General features: G+C 41.6%; 1 protein-coding gene and 1 long non-coding RNA gene across 3 annotated transcripts in view; both read left to right on the top strand.

Annotated features, from left to right (window-relative positions):
- The first annotated feature begins 5,944 nt into the window (after positions 1-5,944).
- On the top strand, positions 5,945-12,219 carry LOC142374122 (uncharacterized). The gene is made up of 4 exons (XR_012768645.1): positions 5,945-6,509; positions 9,740-9,947; positions 10,101-11,560; positions 11,777-12,219. It is a non-coding gene; the product is annotated as an uncharacterized LOC142374122 (long non-coding RNA).
- A 1,072-nt stretch (positions 12,220-13,291) lies between these two features.
- sap30bp (SAP30 binding protein) overlaps positions 13,292-23,384 on the top strand; it is a 22,656-nt gene continuing 12,563 nt past the window's right edge. For both annotated transcript variants that reach the window (XM_075457717.1, XM_075457718.1), the window contains exons 1-3: positions 13,292-13,395; positions 14,866-14,975; positions 17,479-17,523. In XM_075457717.1, the coding sequence (XP_075313832.1) occupies positions 13,296-13,395; positions 14,866-14,975; positions 17,479-17,523 (255 nt within the window). In that variant the 5' untranslated portion in view covers positions 13,292-13,295. The remainder of the gene's footprint in view (positions 13,396-14,865; positions 14,976-17,478; positions 17,524-23,384) is intronic.

Here is a 23,384-nt window from a genome sequence, read left to right on the forward strand (position 1 = left end):
TGTGGTCCACCAAAAGGGACAAATACCACACTTATCTATTGTATTAGTCTACAGGATCGTAGACAATGGGGAAATAGGCAGTTGGATTGTTTACTTGCATTTGAAAACTCTTAATATCTATGCAGGTTTTGGTGTAAAAAGGTCACACCTACTTAGCCCTTTCAGGTGGCAGTGTGTATGAGTGGGAAGGGAGCGAGGGATCATGGTGCAACGCAGCTAACTTTTACTGGATGGATTTTTTTTTTGTTTCAGACTCACATACACATCAACTCATTACAGGCTCCTTACAGTGTGCATTAATGAGTGAACTGTCTTTGTGTCCACCACTTGATGTGTTCTGAAAGCCGGACGCTGTGGCATTGAAACTAAAGAGCAGATTATCTGTGTTTGTTTCTGTAATCTGAACACATTTTGGGCTGGTACAAAAATAGGTCTGCTGATCACCATCATGTCTGCCATAAGAAGTGCCAAACATTTTGTACCACTAGAGGGCGAGCTTTTCCTCTAAACTGCAGTCATTTCGACAGCAGTTACTCCCAAAGGCATGCTTCTTAAGTATTTCATTAAAAGGAAATTCTCTATGATAACAACAACACTGTACCTGGCTACATATTATTTCCCCTCTCGTGCTGCAGACTATTACCACAAACCTTTCAGCTGTAGATCTGTCCGTACGTCCCAGAGTTCTGCCCTGTCACTGTCGTCTCTGATTTCTAATCCTCTTGCCTTACACCAAACTTTGTCACTTTCCTCTCGAGTACAGGTTCTGCAGCTGACTTACAGGTTGTTTCGGTGTAATGACAAGCAGCATTCTAACCTGTGCTGCAGAAAAATGAAGAAATAACATGATCAGAGTGAGCCCAGTCTTATTCTATTCTTTCCACTCTTCGGCTATCAAGCAAAACTATTGACCAGTGTCCATAAAGTCATCATGTCCCTGCTCAGGCTGAAAGTTCCATTTTGAGCTTTTAGCTCTATCCACTTATCAAAACTCTGCCGTTGTCCATTTTCTCGTGCAACTGTTTTCCACTTGTCACCACATTTAAACATCCCAGGTGTGAGATTTTATTTTGTGGCGGTAGCCCTCGAGTCCCTCTAACCTGTCCGAGCCTCACAACTCACTGTGTGCCTTGCTGCATCTACTTACCTGAAAAGAAATACTACAGACTTACAGACATCAACAAAACTTTACTCAATATCACTACCATCATGATGGAAACCAGTGCATTTGTATTTGCCACTGCCAGAGTAATGCTGCCAATACTTGGCCAAAAAAATGAATGTATTGTAGAGAGCCCATGGAGAGGAAGGTTGAACGTCAGGACATTAAATGGCTCAAAGAAGGAAGCCATGAAAGATCGATTCTGGATGGGTAAGAAGTACTACAAAGCGTCTGGGCTGAGGAGAAGAAAGAGAGCCCAAAGAGAATTAGTTCCAAGACCAGAACCATGTGGAACACCATACAAACTAAATTCTACCAGATAAATATGACTTAAACCAGACAAAAATAGTACCTGTGATCCTGATGATAAGTTGAAATCTTTGTAATATGGTGTTTAAGGCAGTTGTATCACAAGCAGCACTTAGAGCTAAAAAATCCATTCTATTAGTGTACTTTGCAGGTCCCCTAGGGTTTAACATGTTGCTGAGCTCACTAGTTCTTTTCACAAGTGCATTAAATAGTTATTTGGTGAATTCTAAAGTCTCCGGAGAGGATTGAGAAGGAGCTAGACGGTCTCTGGGCCAGTAACACAGGAACCAATGCTTGTTTTAGAAATAATTAAAACCACATACACTTGGATGTATGTGGTATGTGCTGCCCCAAAATAGTTCAAATCCATTTAGTTATCTTTTTGAAAGCCACATAATGATATGCTGTACATAGCCTTGAGAAGTTGCCGAAGCAACCGATGGTGACAGACTCAGACAAGAGATCCAGTCAGAGGAGCTGATTTGACTCTTTCTGATAGGATGACAGCTTGCTGAGCAGAAAGGACTGATGAGTGCTGGCAAACATGTTCCCTGAGCATTGTGGTTTAATAACTTGCTTGACAAAGCAGTTCTCATGTACACATACTAAAATCGGATCAGCTATGTAGATCAGCTGTTGTTGTGATTACTAATGAGACGTTTTTAGAGTACAGCCGGGGGCGATCTGACCTGCAGCCACTACTCTGCTATGACAACACGTCAGATTTTATGGAGGTGTCATCATCCTCTACACGCATGCATGAGCAGTCACCAATAAAGGGGAAAAGTTTGGTTTGAGGGACTGGAAAAGATGGAGAGATGATTCCAAACATTCTGAGAAGCTTTATGGTTGTAGAAAGCAGGGCGGAAATGACCAGCTTTGCTTCATATAGGATGTTTCGTATTGTGGAATCAGTGCGGGCCGTTTACCCCAATGCTTAAATATCACCAGCCTGACTGCACCAGTTAATGGATGAGTCTTTCTCTGCTAATGGCCAAGCTGTGGTGAAGGATGAGTGCAGTAAACGTAAACAACACCGGCAAGATGAGAGACATGGGTGGGTTTAGACCACCACAAAGCAGAACATAAAGAGCATAACAAACACAAAAAGCAGCGATTAACCAACTGTCCAGCTCAGAACATTGATATCATAGAGGGAATCATCCCACTCATTCTCCTCAACTTAGAAATGCCTAAAAACCTGTTAGGTTAATGCTGGTATAAACATGGTATCTGGGTCATGTCTGTCAGTTTTCCACAGCTAAGCTTCCACTTCATTCCTCAGTTACACAAAAAGATTGGCTTCTCAATGTTAATCAGGCCTGCGAGCATGAGGTTTTTACATCCTTTTATGTGCATCAAAGTAATGTCTTAGTTCAAAATTTCTGTCTAAGAAGGTAACTTTATAGTTACTTGAGTGCAGTTAGATTAGATTAGATTAGATTCAACTTTATTGTCATTGCACAGAGTACAGGTACTGAGACAACGAAATGCAGTTACTTTATAGTAAAGGATTATTTCATCTAAAACGTAATCTGTTTTTTGCATCATGCCAAACAAGCAACCGAACAGAGATAAGTGTTCACCATGTTGTGGGACATATGTCCTTAACCCACCTCCTTGGCTGTTTGATTGTTCCCGCTGGTGTGTCTTTACAATCAGCAGATGGGTGTAAGTGCATAGTCTTGTCTCTCCCGCTGCCCTTTGTCAGTTTGTCTATGTGCTCAGTCTTATTTTCATGTCTTTTAAACCTGCCTGGGTTCAAGTTCCTCATCTGTGTCAGTCTTTTGGCTCTTTTCCTTTGGACTCTATTCCAACCTTCAGCAAGAATCTATTCATTCTAAAGCAAATAAGAGGTTGTGATGTCTCTATTGCCCCTATTTACTCTTTGAGTATTAGACTATCATGGGAAGGGCAGGTCCAGCACTGTTGATATAAATTGGTTGATATGAAATGAACCCATCAGTTGAACTGTTGCTCAGACCTTAGTAACCTGATTGCAGGATTTGAACATTCATAAATCACTTGTTGCAGCCATCCATAATCCTTGGCCATGATAAAAGCAATCACATGACAATTCTAATTCACAAGCAAAATCAGCAAGCTAATGATGTAAATGATGCAAAGTGCACCATGTGTCTGACACTCGTGTCTCAAGATTAAGATGAGATCCTGTCACTATCACTGGGTCAGCCTGAAACAAAGCCTGAAAGGAGGATGATTCAATCAGTGGTCTCTTTTCCCAAAGGTCCTACTTCATCACACAAAGGTCAGTGGAAGTAGAACTGATGATGCCCACTGTGCTCCCTGCTGACTCCTAAACCACCCAGCTTTTTCAAAAAATTATGTTTGAAAGTGATATGATATGTGAATTTACTTTGAGTATTCCATTGTGACACAAGTTTCCAGTTTTGTTGGATGGAATGTAAACCTTCACTGCTGTTACAGCTTTCCTGTTAAAGACTGTTCTGCATGTATTATTTGCCATAGGAAATTATGACTTCTGTCAGTGCTAACGTACCAGGCAGCCATAAACAACGTTTTCCAACCTTTAGCTCAGCCCAGAAATTCATCATTGCCTTTTACTCTTGCAGCTCAAATGTCATGTTGGCAACAGAAAGCCATTGTCTTAAGTTAAAAGGCTTTGAGGAACCTACTTCACACTAACTGGAAAAACACCAAACAGAAGACAAATTTAGCAACAGCTGTGAGTGAAAATGACAGATCATATGCCAGTGGCCTCCTTGAACAAAACAATGTGCGTCACAACGTGATAAACACTTCTTTGGAAGTAGTATTTTCTGTAAGTGTACCACCAGAGAGTTGTCACTCTGGTGATACTCTAAAGTCTAAAGTCTAAAGTCATCTTGATTAATAGATCATCAGTAAGTGTGAGCATCTCTATAAAAGCAGACTCATTCATCTGGGTTCATCATTCTGCAGAGAGAAAGATTATTCATAAGTGGAAAACTTTTAAGACAGTTTACAATCTTCCCAGGACTCGAAGTTCCAGCAAGGTCACTCCAAGGTAAAAAAAACCCCAAGAGCTACATCTCAGACTCTACAGGCCTCATGTTAGCATGTTGAAGGTTAAAGTTCATGACAGCACAGTTAGAAAAAGACTGAACAAGTATGGCTTGTTTGGAAGGGCTGCAGGAGAAAGCCTCTTCTCTCTAAAAAGAACATGGCAGCACAGCTTAGGTTTGCAAAGCTGCATCTGAACAAAGCACAAGACTTCTGGAACAATGTCCTTTGGACAGAGCAGACCAAAGTGGAGATGTTTGCTCATAATGCACAGCAGCACGTTTGGAGGAAACCAAACACAGCATATCAGCACAAACACCTCACACCAGCTGTCGAGCACGGTGGTGGAGGGCTGATGATCTGGGCTTGTTCTGCAGCCACAGGACCTGGGCACCTTGCAGTCATTGAGTCCACCATCAACTCCTCTGGATACCAAAAGTGTTCTAGAGTCAGATGTGAGGCCGTCTGTCCGACAGCTAAAGCTGGGCTGAAACTGGCTCATCAACAGGACAAAGATCCCAAACACAGCAGCAGATCTACAGCAGAATGTGTGAAGAAGAGAAGAATCGAGGTGTTGCAATGGTCCAGTCAGAGTCCAGACCTCAGCCTGACTGAGATGCTGTGCTGGGACCTTCAGAGAGCTGTGCAGAAACCAATGCTGCAAACCTCAATGAGCTGGGAGAAAAAAAACAGAAAAGAGGAGTGGACCGACGACAATGTAAGACTGATCTTTCACACAGCATCTGCATTTTGGCTTAGTTTTTGTTGCAAGAAAACAGTGGCACAGTGTAATATGTCAGGTGTTTAAAACCTAGACAACAAACACCAGATTATTTCTTTCGTCTTGAAAGGTCAAACCTTAGAATTGACAGATGCTGTACTTTGTTGTATGCATTTTTGCTTAATAAAGTGCTAATAAGTGCTAATAAAGCATTTGCCAATCTGGCAGTATTTTTTTACTGTTTACTGCAAGTCCAAAACAGATTATCGTGAAATGACTTAAAACACACACTTAAAACACACTTCCACTGCAGGAACTCTGCATTGTGTTCTGATAAAACTTTGGGAAATGAGTAATGGCCATTTCTGAATGAATCAACGTGGCCTGGAATGTCCAAATATCCTCCAAAGCAAACCCACCCTAATGACTCTCATCAAAGCCTCTTTAGCTGGGACTATTTTTCATCGAAAAATCCTGGAGAAAGCAGCCCGGCCCGGCTGCCGTTTCACTAAACAAACAACAGCAAATCAACAGGAACAGCCTCATTGTTCTTTCTTTTAGTCTCTGTCGTGCGGCTACGATACGCCACACCTCTGATAACCACAGAATGTCTACTGCATCACTTCCCATCTGAGGCAGAGAGGCTACAAGTGTGAACCAACGGCAAAACTTTCAGTTCTAGCTCTTAAGAAATATGGGTGTCAGCTGGCTGGACACCAGACGGATGCACAAACACCACCCCCTGCTCCTTTTTGAGGGAGCCTCATCTCCATGGCAACCAAGGACAAAAAAAAAGAGGCCCAAGCACAGCTGGTCTGTAGCAACAGAGAGAGGGAGGGAGGAAAAACAGTGAATGAGTGTTCAGATATACAGACAGGACAGAGGGTGAGGGGGAGTGAGAGACCACGTAAGCACCAGGGAAGGAGTTGATTTGGGAAGTAGTTGGAGGAGGGAGGGAGGGTGAACAAGGAGGAGGAGGAGAAAGTGAACGCATGCTGCTAGAGGAACTGTTCCAGTCACACACAATCTGCTCAAAGGGTCAAGTTACCTCCAAACATCCAGTGCTGCTCTGTCCGTCTGAACTGCAGCAGGGCAATTAGATGAAGAGCTGGAGACCAACAAGCACCAAAACAACAACCTTCAGAAACAAAGACAGAAAAGAAGGGGAGGGTGAAAAATCAAGAAGAAGTAGAAGTCTGCAGGACATCGTGGGAGTTTACTTCTTTAAGACAAGAATTAAGAAGTGGAAAAAGTGACGCTCTCACTGTGCAGTTGCACACATTCACTGCTGAGGTAAGATTTTTTGTTTTGTTGCATAATATGCATATATGTTACCTTGGGTTGTGCTTCGTTCTGACTGTCCCTTGCACTATAGTTGCTATGCCTATACGTGAGTAATAAAGTCCACCGCAAAGATAAGAAACACAATGTGGATTTATTGAGGTCTGAGCTCTTTTAGATCTAGTGACAAATCTAATAAATCTAGTGACGCTGGATTTTTTGACACTGCTCCAAAGGAGGTGTTGTTTTTGGTAGTGAAACATTACTTGGGGGGCGCAGAAGAGGGACAAAGACGAGGAGGAGAGTGCAGTGTAAAAAAGGCCAGCAGCAGAGGTCACACATTCTAGCAGGTGGTGGGGGCTAGAGGGGCCCCTGAAAGTAATAATGCATCCACCCAGAGTAAATGCATGCTTACTCTGGCCTATGAATAACTTTATTCCAAGCAGTTTTGATGAAAGATTGGGAAGTGTTAAATGGAGTGGAGTAAAGTTTTAAGAACACATTCTCTGCTGCCGTCTGGAGCAGGCACAACAAAGTGATATCAGGAAATTTGTTTCTTTTTGCAGACTCGCAGACTGATGTTTCATGTCTATCTGAAACCTTGTGAAAGAGGCATGATAACCACAAAAATAGAAGAAAAAAAAACAATGTGAGGTGACAGCCTGTTCTTTCTGACGCACTTCCTGAACTGATAAAGAACAACAAGGCATGAAACATAAGTGACACATTTCTAACTACATTTATCCATGCGTTCTGTCTTCATGTATGCTTGCTTGGATGCACACTGAAGAATTGGATTTGTGGTATACTATAGAAATGACAGAGAGTAGGTTCTGGAATGGCTGCCACAGTAGCTCAGAACTTAGTGTCTTTCTTTGCATCTTCTTGCATCCTTTAATTTTCGACAAAGATTTTTTTCAACGCAAACACAGATTTCTGAAACATTATTCGATGCTGGTTTGGTTGCTGGGCTGCTGGAATGACTTTTGCTGGTAACTCTGGCACTCTGTTCACATCTGTTATTATGCATAACCATGGCGACAGGAATTTTGCTAACCTGGAGCTAACCAAGCTTTACAAAGCCCACGTAATGCCTGGAATAAGACCCCAAAATCAAGACGAGTTGAAGAGGAGACGTCTCGGATGCAGAGTAGGAACAAAATGGAAAAAAGATGAAAGAAGGTTAAACCATTTCTTCCCTTGATAAAATGGACAAGCTTGAACCCCTGAGGAGGAAGATCAGGAAGGCAATACTGTATTATCATTTGAGACATGGTAGCGGGAACAAGTCTCTGTACCTCTCCAGTCAGCTTTAAGACAGAGACTGCAGACAAAGAGCTAACAGATTACAGAGCTTGTTAACGACAGATGGTGTAATCCTGGACACGTCACTGAGAAAGAGCATCTCTGCACCCCAGTTGTTGAACTGTTGGCTTTTCTTGCCTATCTAGTCAACTGAAAGAGTTCACCTATGGCACCTGACAATGCCACCCTACACTATCATCAGCTAAATTACAGAAACAACATCCCATCCCACCAATGGCCTCTGAAGATTTCTACTACACCTTGCTCTCTGCTGCACTTCAACTTTCTACTTGTTTGGCAGCTAATTTACATTCTATTTTGTTCTCTATCTATCACAATAGCATATCTTAATCAATCATTATAAATACTGCATTTTATTTCTGGGATTAATTAAGCATTTTTTAACTCAGTTGAATTGAATTGAATGTAAGCACTTGTTTGTAGTTCCAAAACAACGTTTTATGAAATAAATAGCCATAAACAGCCCCCCCGACCGAAAAGGCCGACGAAATACAGTTGAAAGAAAAAAAAAGTTTAAGCATTTGTTGCCTAGCAACGCGAGCGCAGGGAATCTCAGGTACAGTCGCTAGTTGTCCTGATACTTTTAAAGAAGTTACATAATAAGTTGTTAATACAGTAAAAAAAACCTGCCTTTTTAAATGTAATTACAAATAGTTTGGAAGAAAGTATCTGGTGTGTGAGTGTGTATGATGTGAAATAGTAACAGGCTTGTAAACAATGGACAATATGAGCAATATGTACTGACAACAGTTAGCTTTTTAATGCTAGCGCTAGCTAGCATAGGAAAAAACTTTTTACATCGATTTAGTCGATAAAACAATCAAACGTGATGCTTTTCATTGAGTTTATCATTTCCTTTACTACATCAAAAGGAGAAAATAGCAAAACTCAGACGTCCCGAGGGAGAATGAAAACTTCCCACACTTTTGCTAATATAGATTAGCGTAGTAGCACTAACTGCCATCAAAAGGTATGGGGTTGTGGTATAAATCTTTAATTTACATTTTACAATTATGCATCATAGTGAACATATTTTATACAGATTTCTTCAAATAAATATTACACACACAAAAAAAACAGAAACAGACATGCTAGGAACCATTGCCTAAACATTGGAAAAAAGGGTAAATACATTTATAGAATAGAATAGAAATATACATTTTTGCACAAGAAAGAATTGGTAAAGTAAATGAATGAGAAAGCAGAAATAACACTGCATTTTCTCCCCACGTTTCCTCACCCAAAAGCACTCTTAAGTTGGTATTATTGGATATCATGCCGCTCATGGCACGCTTGCTTTTTGATGTGTGAATATAGTAAATACTCTGTTCTGAAGAGAGGTGTTCTGAAGTGGACCTGAGAAAAGAGCTTGACTATTTTATTTCAAACGATAAAAAAAGTATTTCCTACGTTCATCACATGTCCATTCAGACTTTGTGGTGACATCTGTCTTAAGCGTCCTGTTCCGTTGCCATTTCACAGCCCTGCGCCTTTAGTATCAGCCTGTGGAACCTCACCCACACACAGCTGCTTCAGTGATGATGACAGGCATCACGCATGAAATGCCAGGCCTGAAATAGTTGAACTGAACGTGCAGGGCGGCCTCTCTTGTCTGTTAATTCGAGTGTGGCACAGTCTGTCCACAGACCCACACACTGCAGACATGCGGCCTGTCCACACACCTACACACACAGGAAGTGAATTGGTGGGCTAATTAGGGGTGCTGATATGTAATGAGTGACCACTCACAGAGTATTTAGGGAACTGGAGCGCATATTCCTACCAGGGTGGATCGGTAATTACAGGGTGGACGTTTGAAATCGCAGAAGAAGGGTGGAGCTGAAGATTGAAATATCTTTTTCTCATTTTTCACAAAGGTGAGCGATACATTCATTGACTATATCATCTTTTTCAAGGGTATCGAGTTCTACAGAGGCCGTCTTCCTTGGACAGAAGAGCCAAGCTATTCTTGCATCTTGTCTTAAAATCGGCTACATCCAGAGGCCAGCATGGAAGGGGAAGAGTTTCGAAGTATTATTCAGAAAGTGTGGACCAAGCTGCAGGGGCTTCCACATGCAAGTTCGTTGGAGCTGGGAGCCTTCCTTGTTCTCCTCCTCTTTGTTGGTGAGTTTTGTCTGTCAGGTGTTTGATGCAAAGCAATTTCAAGTTATTTGATAATAAGCTGCCAACTGGACTTTAAGCCTGAGTTTCGACACATTTGTTTCTCAAGTTCTCAGTGTTCTTAAGAGACACCTGTGCTTCGCTTTTCTCCTGCAGCCACCTGCCTCTTCATGATCATGCTCTCCTGTTTCCACTGGTGCTGCTGCGGGAAGCCCAAATACCAGGCCTCCAGGGTTCAACCTCTGCACTCCATCTGAAAATGCGACAGGGAACAGATCCTACCAATAAATAGGACCCTCCAGCCCCCTTCAGTCCGTCATGTGATCACCCACATGATGAAGGGCCTTTAATCAGAGTTACAAATTGGTAAATTATTCTTTTCAGGGTCACCGGTTTCTTTGGAGAGATCAAGCGAGGAGGGCATTAAATGGGACTGATCTGAAGGATGGAAAGTCGGTGCCAGGATATATCCAGCACTGGGTTAACGACTGCATCAGCATCCAGGGAGCCACGCCACTGGAATCCATATGAATCAGCAGAGTGGCACGACTCATCAAGACTCGTTACAAAGCAGAACAATGAAACACTGTGTGGCAGTTTCATGGATGAAAAGATACGGCAAAAGCTGCTTTGTGCTCCGGTGTGACAGACACTCCTTTATTACATGTGTAGTTGCTTTGTATCCATTCATCAGGAGCGTGAAAAACAACATGGAAAAAACATTCCAACATGTGCGTGTGGGTTGTGGGACTTGAAGTTGCATGTTTTCGACAGACACCGTCCTTCGTGAAAAGAGAGAGCGCCCTCTGCTGGCTCAGTGATGACCAGCTGTTTTTACAAATTGTGCCAATGGGAAGAAAAAAATCTGAGCTGTTAATTGTTTGACACACAACAGTTACAAATGTATTCTTGTGTAAAACAGAGTTTGCACACAGAGGCAAGGTGAAGTTTAATTTTTGAGGATATCAGGGAATCTGCCTGCTGATACATTCAGTTGTTCTTAGTGTATGTAAATGTTATAAATGTTTTTTTTTTTTGTATTTTAATAAAACAAAGACCTGTCTCATAATGAAAGCAGATTTCATCGCATGGTGATTGTGTTACATAAATTTCAATTCAATTCAGTTTTATTTATATAGAGCCAAATTACAACAAATGTCATCTCGAGGCACTTAAATAATATAGTCCAATTCAAGCTAAGGAAACCAACAGATTGCACCGAAACTTGTCTTTAGTCCAATCTCATCATCCTTCCAATAACTCAGCTCTGATCTAATACCCATCAGAGAAAACATTGTGTGGCATTGTGTGCATACTTTATCGCCCCACTTCTCCTTTGGCTCCAACAGTCAACATTTTGAGTTTAAACATTAACCAGGAGCGCTTGTTTTTACTTTGCTGTGCCCACACAGAGACAACTATTCTGTCCCCAAAGCAAAGCAGGAACAGTTTACAGAATGGCTCGCCTGAACACCAAGTAATTGCTTATAGTGATGTTTGGGCTATTTAGACAGTTCCCCTGCTTTGTGAAGTGCAGCACAGAATCCGTGTACTCAGTCTGTTGGGAGCCACTGAGCCGTGAGAGGATCATCTAAGCAGGACATGGCAGTGGTGAGGTGAGTTTTCAGTAGGAATGTGGTCAGCTACAAAAGCCTGTAACGTGTGGAGCTTCCTGAATAAAAAACACAAAGTTTAGCAAAAGCTTTGTGACGTCTTCAGATATTTGATCATTATCTGCCTGCATATGCTTTATAAAGTATTGTAAGTGCAGCGTTATGTCATCAGTTATATCTCAAGTTAAGTGTTTATCTGCTTGATCACTTCCTGTGCAGCGTCCCCGAGCATGAGACGCCCACAGGGTCACCTGAGGACTGGGTGGACTGGTTCCTGGGTCGTCTGCAGCAGGAGCCGTGGGCGGTGGGCGGCTTTGTGGTCATGGCAGTGTTCGTGCTGGGAACGCTCTCTCTGGTGCTTTTCGCCTTGCTGTATGGATGCTGCTGCAACCCACAAGTAGAGACACAAAGGAAGAAACAACTGAAGAATTCACAAAATGCAGTGATTTAAGATGTGCTGAAATATCCCTTATAAATCAATGTTACTTCACAGAGGGGAATTCTGTTGAATTTTCACTGACCCGTATTGGGGAATTTTTTTATTATTCTTTTTTTTTAGATGTGGTAGTTGCCTGATTTTGGAATCTTTTCACAACCGTTTTGAAGAAAATGTATCAATTTTTCAAATGTAAATGTAGATTAAATCAAATGTTTGATATGTCCTTAAGTTTCTGTTTCTAACTGAATGACAGCAGTCGAACTGCACCCAAAAAAAATCAAGTCATTCTTTCTGTTTGATCCGACAGCTAATTGAAACTACAGCTCTTTCCTTCTGTCGAACTTATACTCATTTATATGTGCGCTCATCCCCATTTCCTTTCAAAAAAATTTACCCAAAATTACAATCTGTGATAAAAATGAGCCAACGTGCAAAAGATACTTAATGAAAAGACTGTAATTCTCTGTGTTGTTTCCTGCTCAACAGGAAGATGCATGCGGTTTATTCTAGAGGATGACATGTGATGTGTCTTCAAAATAACCATCAGTCCTAAAGCGTTTGAATTGTCATACAATATTATAAGTAACATAAAGACCAGTGAAGGTACTTATGTACAAGTCTAGACACAACAAACAGCAGATGAAGGGATGGAGATTGGCAGGAGCAGGTCAAAATCTAAAATGTACCTTCTGCTAATCAACTACATTCTCATCTGTATGTTATAGTTTTTAACCCTTTACCGTTACTTTACATGAGAATATTCAGGCTATGGAGTTTTATGCTGCAAAAGCTTGTCACGAAATAACCCGCCCTGTAAATTCTGTCCAGTTTAGCATCAATACTGTAGTACTGGCAGTATTTAGAAACTGGTATGAAGTAGAGGAGAGAAGTTGATCAGCTGGTGTGTGAAAGTAGATCACACACAGACGTCCTGGCAGGATATCTGTCCTTTAAATGATTCTTCTTTTTCTTTACTACTTCTACTGGTTTGTTTACAGAATGAGCTGACCTCTATTATCGTTGCACAGTAACTACATATCCTGGACATCGATCCTCAAAAACGTTGCTTCAGACATGTTCACATGAAAATATCGACCTGCTTATCTCAGCCATCTTAGTATTTTCGTTCGTTTCCCTCCGTACAAGCTTTCCGCACCATTTAAACTTAGCATTATTATTAATAATAAGAGTTTTATTATTGGACATGACGCCATTTTCGGGTGGAACACGGCTGATTGCGCACACCACTCACTGCGCAGCTCAGTCTTTCTGACGTTATTACCCTGCGACGAAGCGTTTATGCGACGTACCGTAATGGCGAGCGGTAAGAGGAGTGCTCTTCTTTCCTCTTTAGCAGTCTATGGAGATCCCGACTCAGACCCCGAACCAGATGAGACAGGTATGGTATGATTCTTTTCCAAGAATTTTGAGGGACTTTCTGTGGCCTATAATACGCATTATGTTACTTATGACAGACCTTCATGGGGTAGCTAGCATTAGCTTTTTAGCTAACCTAACACAGTTCATAGATATTGTTTGTGATGTTTGTGTAAAAATGTGAATGTATGAAATCATGTTTATTTTTTTCCCCCAGTGATTGCCTTTTGTAGGCAGGTTTCTGTTTGCTATGTTTATTAAAATATGTTTGAACTCATAACGCTTGAATGATTTTTAAACGGTGTTATTTTTATGTGTTAAGTTATTAAATGTATTTATTGGCCGTAATTCTTCTACGAATTTTCCTGAAAGTGTGTAGTGAAACTGACCGAACCGACTAGACCTAGATTTGAACCCTTTAAGTCAGGGGTCTTCAACGTTTTTCAGGCCAGGGACCCCCAAACTGATGGAGAGTTGGAGCAGGGACCCCCCTACTTTTTATATGGCATACAATTGTGTTTTCTATTTAACGGGGCCTAGTGCCGTGTATAAACATAGCTACTCTGTTATTGTACATTCAATACTAAGCTATTCAAATAATACACAGGTTAATATATTCATGTTTTTATTTTAAACATGTGCAAGGTACAAGGTGGCCGTGCCACTGCCATTTATAAACAAACATCTTGCATACAAACAATCCACAGATTTTAACTTTAAACATGCATGTAGATGGGACAATGAATCCTCAAACCATCTGTGGATGCATATGCCAACTATGCGGTCGCTAAGGGCCCCCACGCCACCAGGGGGCCCCGAGAACAATTTTGAATTTAATTTTGATTACAACTTTATTTTTCTGTAAGATAATGTGAATGTCATTTGATTCTATTTTGTATTTGGATTTTGAACATTTTGCACACCATTGCACATCTGAAAGAAATTAAACTATTTAATGTGTTTACTATAAATGCAGTCTCCAGCCTGCTGATGTTACTTTCAAATAGTTAAATTACTGAGCCATACTTATACATCACTCTTTATGTAGAAGTTAATTAAACCATATTTATGAGTTTGCTGACACCTGTATAATGTAAGATGATTACAAATAATGCTAATGATTGTGGGTCCGTTACACACATAACAGTGTAGCCTATGGAATAATGAGGCATCTGGAGCTGAGGTGATGGTAGGGCAGCCCCAAATGAAATTCTGCTTAAGGCCCCATAAATGCTTGGGCCGGCCCTGTGTGGATGGCACACGTTTGCACACAATTTGTGAGAAAAAACTGTTTAAAAAAAAAAAAATTAATTTTTTTTTTTTTTTAAATAATTTTTAATTTTTTTTTAAATCGTCTAAACAACCAAATATTTCGCGACCCGCCTGCAGTACCTCCGTGGACCCCCTGTTGAAGACCTCTGCTTTAAGTGGTTCCTCTTTGAGTTATTTGACCTCTCCTGTTTCTGTGTTACGTTTTTTCACGTATCACCAGGGGAACTCGGAGGAGGCCTCGTGTATGGCTATGGTGAGGATGACCTGAACCGAACTGAGGACATTGATGACAAAGAGTCTGGAGATGAAGACAGCCGGGAGAGCAACTCGGTCAGTCTTTGAGCTCTAAACTCCTCCTTATGATTTTATTGCATCGGCCTCTTGGTTGAATTTCACAGCTTTTTGGTGTTTGAGGTATCAGATCGTGTTTTTCATGGTGTTGTCGGTGCTTTTTGAAATGCTAATGAGTGGATATAATGTGACGCACTATATCCCCTTTACTCGCTGGCCCTAAAAATCTTCTATTCCATCATAGTGGGAAAGAGTTCAACTGGCATTCAGTCCTACATCAGATGATCCTGAAGTAGTTGAGTTTTTGTCAGATCCGGCTCCAGTTGGCAGCGATGGAAACATGATGTATAAGATTTGGCTGGTGTACGGTGCTTGGGATGGCCAGTGTGGCCACAGCTCTGATATAAGTTTTTAAAACACGCATTTTTTGACCAGAATGTCACACTTGGAGGCTCTGAAACGAACAAGAGCACCAGCCTGTTGACTTGACTAGAAAGAAAGGCACAGCAGCTCATGCTCTCAGGTCCGCACAGCCTGTCGGATGGTCAAATGCCATCTTTCCTCATTGAAACGGGCTACAGAATGGCCCCTGGGAGCTGCTATTGGATTGCAACAGTTGAATCTTCTTCAACGTTTCACACACTGTTGCCCTTTTTTTTTGTGGCTGATTCTAAGCAAATAAAAACCGTTATTATGCAGTTAAGCAATGAGATGCTAGACTTAAACAGTTTCTCACTGAACAATCAGTTTGTTCTCAAAGATTTTTCTTGTTGTTGCAGACTGCAACTGAAAAAGCCCACGCATTTAACCTCAAGAACAGCTTTTGATTGTGTTGTTGTGGGTTCTTTATGTGGACACTAGGTACCATTAGCAAAGACTTTCCTTTGTTAACGCTAACTACACTTTATGTTGATATAGTTTGATGTTGTTTTAGATTTCCTCGTTTCCACTGCAAAGCCTTTTAGATCGACTTCCGCTTTGGGGAGAATTTCCCAAAAAGCCCCTCTCCTGTGAAGCTTCGCTTCTCCTCCCTCAGCTGAACACACAGCTGTAAGAACTGTGCACGCGGACACATTTTTGCTTTTGACTTTACATGTAAACGTTGTTAGAATTGTAAAAAAAAATCCCTAACTGGTGAACATGTAGTCTTAATGGGCCACATTACTGTTATTACTTTACACTTGCTCTGATGTCTGTGTCATATAATACTGCTGTCATACTGAATATTAATAGAAACTACTAAGATAGTAATAGCTTTTTGCCTTTCGGTCTAAAGATACAGCAAAATGAGTTTTACTCCATATTACCCAGCCTAAAAAATCAGTGTTTTCTGACTAAGGCAGCACTAATAGAAATAATGTACTATAACATGTAGCACAGCTGCACTCCTGTTTCCATCGATCGATCCATCCATCCATCCATCATCTTCCGCTTGTCTGGGGGTCGGGTCACGGGGGCAGCAGCCTGAGCAGAGAAACCCAGACGTCCCTGTCCCCGGCCACTTCCTCCAGCTCTTCTGGGGGGACCCCGAGGCGTTCCCAGGCCAGCCGAGAGACGTAGTCTCTCCAACGTGTCCTGGGTCTTCCCCGGGGCCTCCTCCCAGTGGGACGGGCCCGGAACACCTCACCAGGGAGGCGTCCAGGAGGCATCCTAACCAGATGCCCGAGCCACCTCATCTGACTCCTCTCGATGCGGAGGAGCAGCGGTTCTACTCCGAGCCCCTCCTGGATGACCGAGCTTCTCACCCTATCTCTAAGGGAGAGCCCAGACACCCTGCGGAGGAAACTTATTTCGGCCGCTTGTATTCGCGATCTCGTTCTTTCGGTCACTACCCACAGCTCGTGACCATAGGTGAGGGTAGGAACATAGATTGACCGGTAAATCGAGAGCTTCGCCTTCTGGCTCAGCTCCTTCTTCACCACGACGGGCCGGTGCAGAGCCCGCATCACTGCAGACGCCGCACCATTCTCAATACAGCTCTTTCAGATGGAGGTGCACCGTTACGGCTGTGTTTAAAGCAATGACACACACAAATGTTTTTCATGGCCACCCTCATAACATGCTGTGTATGGGAGAGCAATAAACATCAACCCCCCCAAAGGAGCCGCAGAGTTGAATCTGTGGCTCTCAGACGCTGTAAACAATAAATGGCACATACAGCGTTGTTTCAAGCTTTGTTTCAGTTTTCTTTCTGGTTACTCTGTGTAGATGAAGTAAGAGCTGCCGGAACAGTTTTAATGTTTTTAGAAAACTGAGAGCTGATCCACGGAAACGAAACCGCCTCAAATTCAGGAAATTGAAGAGCTTTGTCATCTTCTCCTGATCTACAAGCCGCCATTACACACAAGAAAATATCATCAAATTTACTTTAACATGTTTTCTTTTGTGCCCAACGCATGCCGATTCTGTCCCACAGAATCCTTGTGAGAGATTTGAATGAGTGGTCGAACAGTTCCCCAGTCCTTTTGTGTGGGGTCGCCATGCTGTTCTCCCCAACCTTTAACCCATACAGTGTTAACCTTCTGCATTTTTGTCTTTATAGGAAATGGACGAATCAGACGAGGGGAGGGACACAGATGATTTTGAGGTATTTAAACAGCCACCTGCTGAGGGATAGATTGGGTTTAGAAAACGACTGTGTTCACTAGATGGCACTGTGGGTTTAAGTATGTCTGGTGAATGATTGAGTTGTTGGTAAGACCTGATGAGTGACTTGCATTTGAAGCATGCTTTGAGTTGCTTGTTTTCTGCATTCTCGTACGTCTTAAACCTTTTGTAAAAAAAGAGCTCAGCCGACAGTGTTGTTTTTTTCAGAGCACGCCGCTTCTGGTTGCCTCCCTTATGAACACCCCCCCCCACTCCCCTGTGTGTATGTGTGTGTTACGAAGCTGTATGAGCTGGACAGCACGCTGGCTTCCTGCTGCGCTGTTTGGTGCAGGTCACCCAGGTGAGGGTGACTCCCAATTCCTTCAGATAGTGACAATAAGTCCCTCTGAGGCTTTGGTTTACAACCCGTCTGTGACTGATAGTGACTGATAAGATGATGTTTTGTGTGCCGTGTCATGAACGGGAGATGAAAGCAAAGGCAATTTAAACAACAGGATAATAGTAAGTGATTTATGATGCGGTTTCCTAATATTGCACGTGTTGATATGTTGAGCATGATCCCCATGAACAGAAGTGTTTCCAAGAAAGACCCGAAAACTACTACCGTTGCCTCATAGGATTACACTCGGTTAGTTTCTGCCGTTACAGGTTTGTTTCTGGATATTTGACTGTGTAAGAAAGCCTAAGAATTGTTTAGATTCGTATTCGTACTCCTCAGCTGACAGAAGGAAAGTGAATGTTTGTTCTGGCTTCCACTCTGTCTTCTTATGATTCCCATTCTTTCTGTTAGCTGTAAGCTACTGTTCTGATCCATCGGTGTCGCAGCTCGACTGTTTCACAACACAGTGCTTCGGCCTCATTTATTATTTATCATTCGATTGGCTCAGAGTACATTCAGTTTAAACATTTATGGGACACTTAACAGACTGGAGTCATCTCCAGTCCCCAGCCACAAGGCCTTTAAGAAATGTTGGCCTTTTTTTAAAAAAAAAAAAAATTATTTTTGTATAGTTAATGTGTGTATCCATTAGAATACATTAACTCTGGAGTGTCTGGAGAACAAGCAGGCGATTGGGACTGCACTTTCCCTGCAGTTGATGTTTTCACATTCAATTCAATTCAGTTTTTTTTACATAGCGCCAAATTACAACAAATGTCATCTCAAGGCTCTTAAATAATACAGTCCAATTGGAGCCAATTGGAGTTGAATTCATTGTAATCATAATTAATTTCAAAATAATCCAATTCATTCATATAGAGCCAATTCAAAAACAATTTCCTAGCTAAGGAAACCAACAGATTGCACCGAAACTTGTCTTCAGTCCAATCTCCCGTCCTGAGCGTGCCTGAGGCGACTGTGGAGAGAAACGACTCCCTTTGAACAGGAAGAAACCTCTGGCAGAACCAGACTCAGGAAGGGTGGCCATCCGCCTCGACCAGCTGGGGTTTGAGAGGACAGAAAGGGGGGGGAGGGGGCCGCGGCGGCGGCACTGTAACACCATTCAAAGGATATCTGTTGGAACAGGGAAACACGAGTTAATGACCACAATAATGTCACATGTACATAATATCATTTGAGAAATTAAACAGGGGAAAAAGAGAGTAAAGTGAGGAAAGGTGGGACAGATGAGCTCCCCCAGCAGTCTGGGCCTATAGCAGCTTAACTATGGGATGTTTCAGGATAACCTGAACGATGAGCTTTATCAGAAAGGAAAGTTTTAGGCCTGGTCTTAAAAGTGGAAAGGGTGTCTGCTTCCCGGACATTTACTGGCAGCTTATTCCACAAGAGAGGGGCCTGATAACTGAAGGCTCTGCCTCCCATTCTACTTTTAGAAACTCTGGGAACCTCAAGTAAACCTGCAGTTTGGGAATGAAGTGCTCTGTTAGGAAAATATCTTATCATGAGATCTTTAAGATAGGGTGGAGCTTGGTCATTAAGAGCTTTATATGTGAGGAGAAGAATCTTAAATTCTATTCTGAATTTAACAGGGAGCCAATGAAGAGAAGCTAAAACTGGAGAAATATGATCTCTGCTGTTAGTTCTCATCAGAACTCTGGCTGCAGCATTTTGGATCAACTGAAGGCTTTTCAGAGAATATGTGGGACAGCCCAATAATAAAGAATTACAGTAGTCCAATGTTGAAGTAACAAATGCATGGAGCAGTTTTTCTGCATCACTCTGAGACAAGATGTTCCTGATTTTAACAATATTACGAAGGTGAAAGAAGGCAGTCCTAGAAACCTGTTTTATATGCGAGTCAAATGATAAGTTCTGGTCAAAAATAACTCCAAGGTTCCTCACTGTAGAACTAGAAGCCAAGGAAATACCATCTAGAGTAACTATATAGCTAGACAATTTCTCCCTGAACCGCTCAGGTCCAAAGATAACGACTTCAGTTTTGTCTGAATTTAGAAGCAGACAGTTCTGAGTCATCCAGGTCTTTATGTATTTAAGACATGCTTGTAATCTGACCAACCTATTGGGTTCATCTGGTTTTATAGATAAGTACAGCTGAGTATCATCAGCATAGCAATGGAAATTTATGCCATGCTGTCTAATAATGTTACCTAATGGAAGCATGTATAAAGTAAAAAGAATCGGTCCAAGCACAGAACCCTGGGGAACTCCATGACTTACTCTGGTGTGTGAGGAAGATTCTTCATTTACAAGAACAAACTGAAATCTATCAGATAAATATGACTTAAACCAGCCTAATGCAGTTCCTTTAATCCCAATAACATGTTCAAGTCTCTGTAATAAGATACTGTGATCGACCGTATCAAATGCAGCACTGAGATCCAACAGGACAAGCACAGACACAAGTCCGCTATCAGAGGCTAAGAGGAGATCATTGGTAACTTTCAGCAGTGCTGTTTCTGTGCTATGATGCAATCTGAATCCTGACTGAAACTCTTCAAACTGATTATTTCTGTATAAGTGATCACAAAGTTGAGCTGCAACTATTTTTTCAAGAACTTTAGACATCAAAGGGAGATTGTATATAGGTCTATAATGAGCCAACACTTCTGAATCAAGAGTAGGTTTTTTAAGTAAAGGTTTAATTACAGCAACCTTAAAAGGCTGAGGTACATATCCTGTCAACAAAGACAGATTGATCAAATCCAATATGGAAGTGTCAATTAAGGGACACATGTGCCTCACAGCTGGAGATTCTATGCTGAAGATCGAGTCTCCCAACAGGAAATATTCCCAAGTGATAGTGCAAAGGAAACGGGTCATAAAGCAAATAAAATAATTAATAGATATATTGGTACTGCATGTATTTGAACCGATCTGGATTATTTTGTGTAAAGCAACAGGTCAGCTGTTATTGTTGTGGAGAAAAGGAGTCGAATCACGCGTCGGTCAGCCGTCCATTGGGGAGTTTATTGAACAAACCATCACAGCAAATATGCATACAGAATGTTCACAAAATGTCCGCAGAGTTCATTTTGCGACACCCTTTTATACTTGTCTTATCATAACAAGCGTACGTGGCCCTCTCTGGAGGCGCCTAGCTTCCGTCATAATCCTAAACAAACTCATTCTAACTATCAACAATATTCATATGAACCAGTCAACAAGGCACACAATGTAATTATGACATGTCAAGAGAATGTCATGACATCCTTCTCCCACATTATCAGGATGCGTGCCAGTGGCGGCTCCTCCATAGGGGCGATTTGTGCGACGCACTACCAAACACGGAGGTTTTTTTAATCTAGTTGCTAAGGTGGGACTGATCTACTGTAGGCAAACTGGTTGTATATGTCATTGTCCAATCAGATTAAGGTCGCGCCTGGTGTTGCTACGCCCATTTTGTGCGATTTCTGTCAGGGTCGAATTTGCACCAGGAAGCTCCCATTGACATGAATGGGACCTCGGTTTTTTTCAAAAATCCTGCTCCCAATGCATTTTCTATGAGGGTTTATGTGCTCGCACAAACGACGCACAACGTGCTTTCGTCATATGTCTGTTGCGCGGGACCATGAACTTTCTACTTGTTGTTGTAACATTGTGGTTTTCAATAAAAAAAATAAAAAAAAACATTGTATGAAGAAGATGGCGAGTGTCGAGTGCAACAATACGGTAGTGTTTCTGACAGAAGTACCCTTTAGTCGTCGTACTAATGCGGAGAAGGAAGTTTGGAAGAATTTTGCAGGATTTTCGGGCTCGCCTTGCGAGGCAAAGATGAAACCCAGGGCTCCACCAACCCTGCTATTTTTCCAGGTAGTATTTGATGTAGCTAAATAACTTATATAAACTATTTTTTAATTGAATTACCCTTTTGTGCTCAATCATTGACTTGTAATGATTTAAATCTTTTATATAATGTTGACAGTAATAGCCGAATGTATAATGACACATTCATTGTTAATGGTGCAGTATTATATTTAAAAAAGAGAGAAATCTCACATAAGTAAGCTGCACTTAACCATGTTTGACAACTGGTTATCCTTTTCTAAGTCATATTTTCCAAAACTTCAATAAACACTTGACTTGGATTTATATGTTGTCATTTTAATTACATTCTTTAGAATGAAAATTGAATGAATCTTATCATTAAGAGCTTATGTGTTTACTTATTTAATAGAATCCTGGAACAATATGAGGAAAATAAATAAATAATGGTTAAGGTGTAATATTAACTGATTGGCAAATTGTGCAAAAAATAACAAAAAATAATTTAAAATTATTAGAATAAATTATGCTACCTAGACTAATATACCTCAGTCCTATGGACTTTTATGGTACTTATGGACATAACGGGGGAAATTGCAGAGTCACTTTGGTTATTGGGAAGACCAAATAACCCCTCGACTCTGCGTTGTGTTCATTTAAGGAAGACAAGGAGTTTCTGGACGATTGGACATTTTATTTCCTGTGTGGGAACATAACAGGTTTGCATCAGTACAATCGGTTCAGCTTCGCACAGCACACTCTGATGCAGCTTTCACAGACTGGAAATTGCACTACCTAAAAAAAATGTCAGGAGCCGCCACTGATGCGTGCTCACTTGCTGTGAATCTGCATAAAATCTACAGGATCAGTTACTTGTCAGGTTTATATTTAGGAAGCTAGATGGATATCTCTGCTGGTTATTTAAAATGGGATCTCCACTGTCAAGTGTTAGGAAGAGGATTAGTAACTTTTGGTATCTGCACGATTAGAGGCATCGCAGGTCCATGTGGTGCTAGGATTTATACAGATGGCTTCATGACGTGCACAGACAGTTGAAATTAGAAGTGGTTGATTTTAATTGGAGGCACTGGTTCTATTTATTCTGTGGTGTCTTGCCATGGGGGATTTTTATGTTCTCTGAGCTGGAAAGTTGTTTCTGCTGTTGTGTTTTTAAACTTACTCTGACTCTTCACCTTAGAGTGAAGGGCAGCTAAAAGAGAAAGAAACGTCAGGTGGGGATAAGTGAAGTGTTGAGTGCCATCTATTTATTGATCGGACATACATTTCTGTTTGGATTTTTGCCAGCAACCTCTGCTGCACTTTTCTCTCCGTTGGCCCTCCTCCTCATGATTTGGCAGAGTTCAGGACCATTCCTTGATGTGCTCGTGTGGTTGCTAGGTGACGAAATGACTCCTGTGAATAACAAGACTTTGTGCTGAACCTGTGTAACTTCCAGATTGTTGGCACAACAGGCGGCATATTTTAGGGACTGTACAAGACCCTGACCCCCCTCCCCATCCCGCTGAGCCAAGGCATTCTCTGGACACTGCCTAGGTTTACTATTCTGCTTTCTTTGACTTCTTGGAAACTATTATCCTGTTGCTGTAGCGTCTGTGATTTGTAGGTTTCAGGTCCACATGGAATGACCTTCTGTATCC

This window comes from Odontesthes bonariensis, chromosome 23 (genome assembly GCF_027942865.1).
Source record: "Odontesthes bonariensis isolate fOdoBon6 chromosome 23, fOdoBon6.hap1, whole genome shotgun sequence".
NCBI classification, from domain to species: Eukaryota; Metazoa; Chordata; class Actinopteri; order Atheriniformes; family Atherinopsidae; genus Odontesthes; species Odontesthes bonariensis.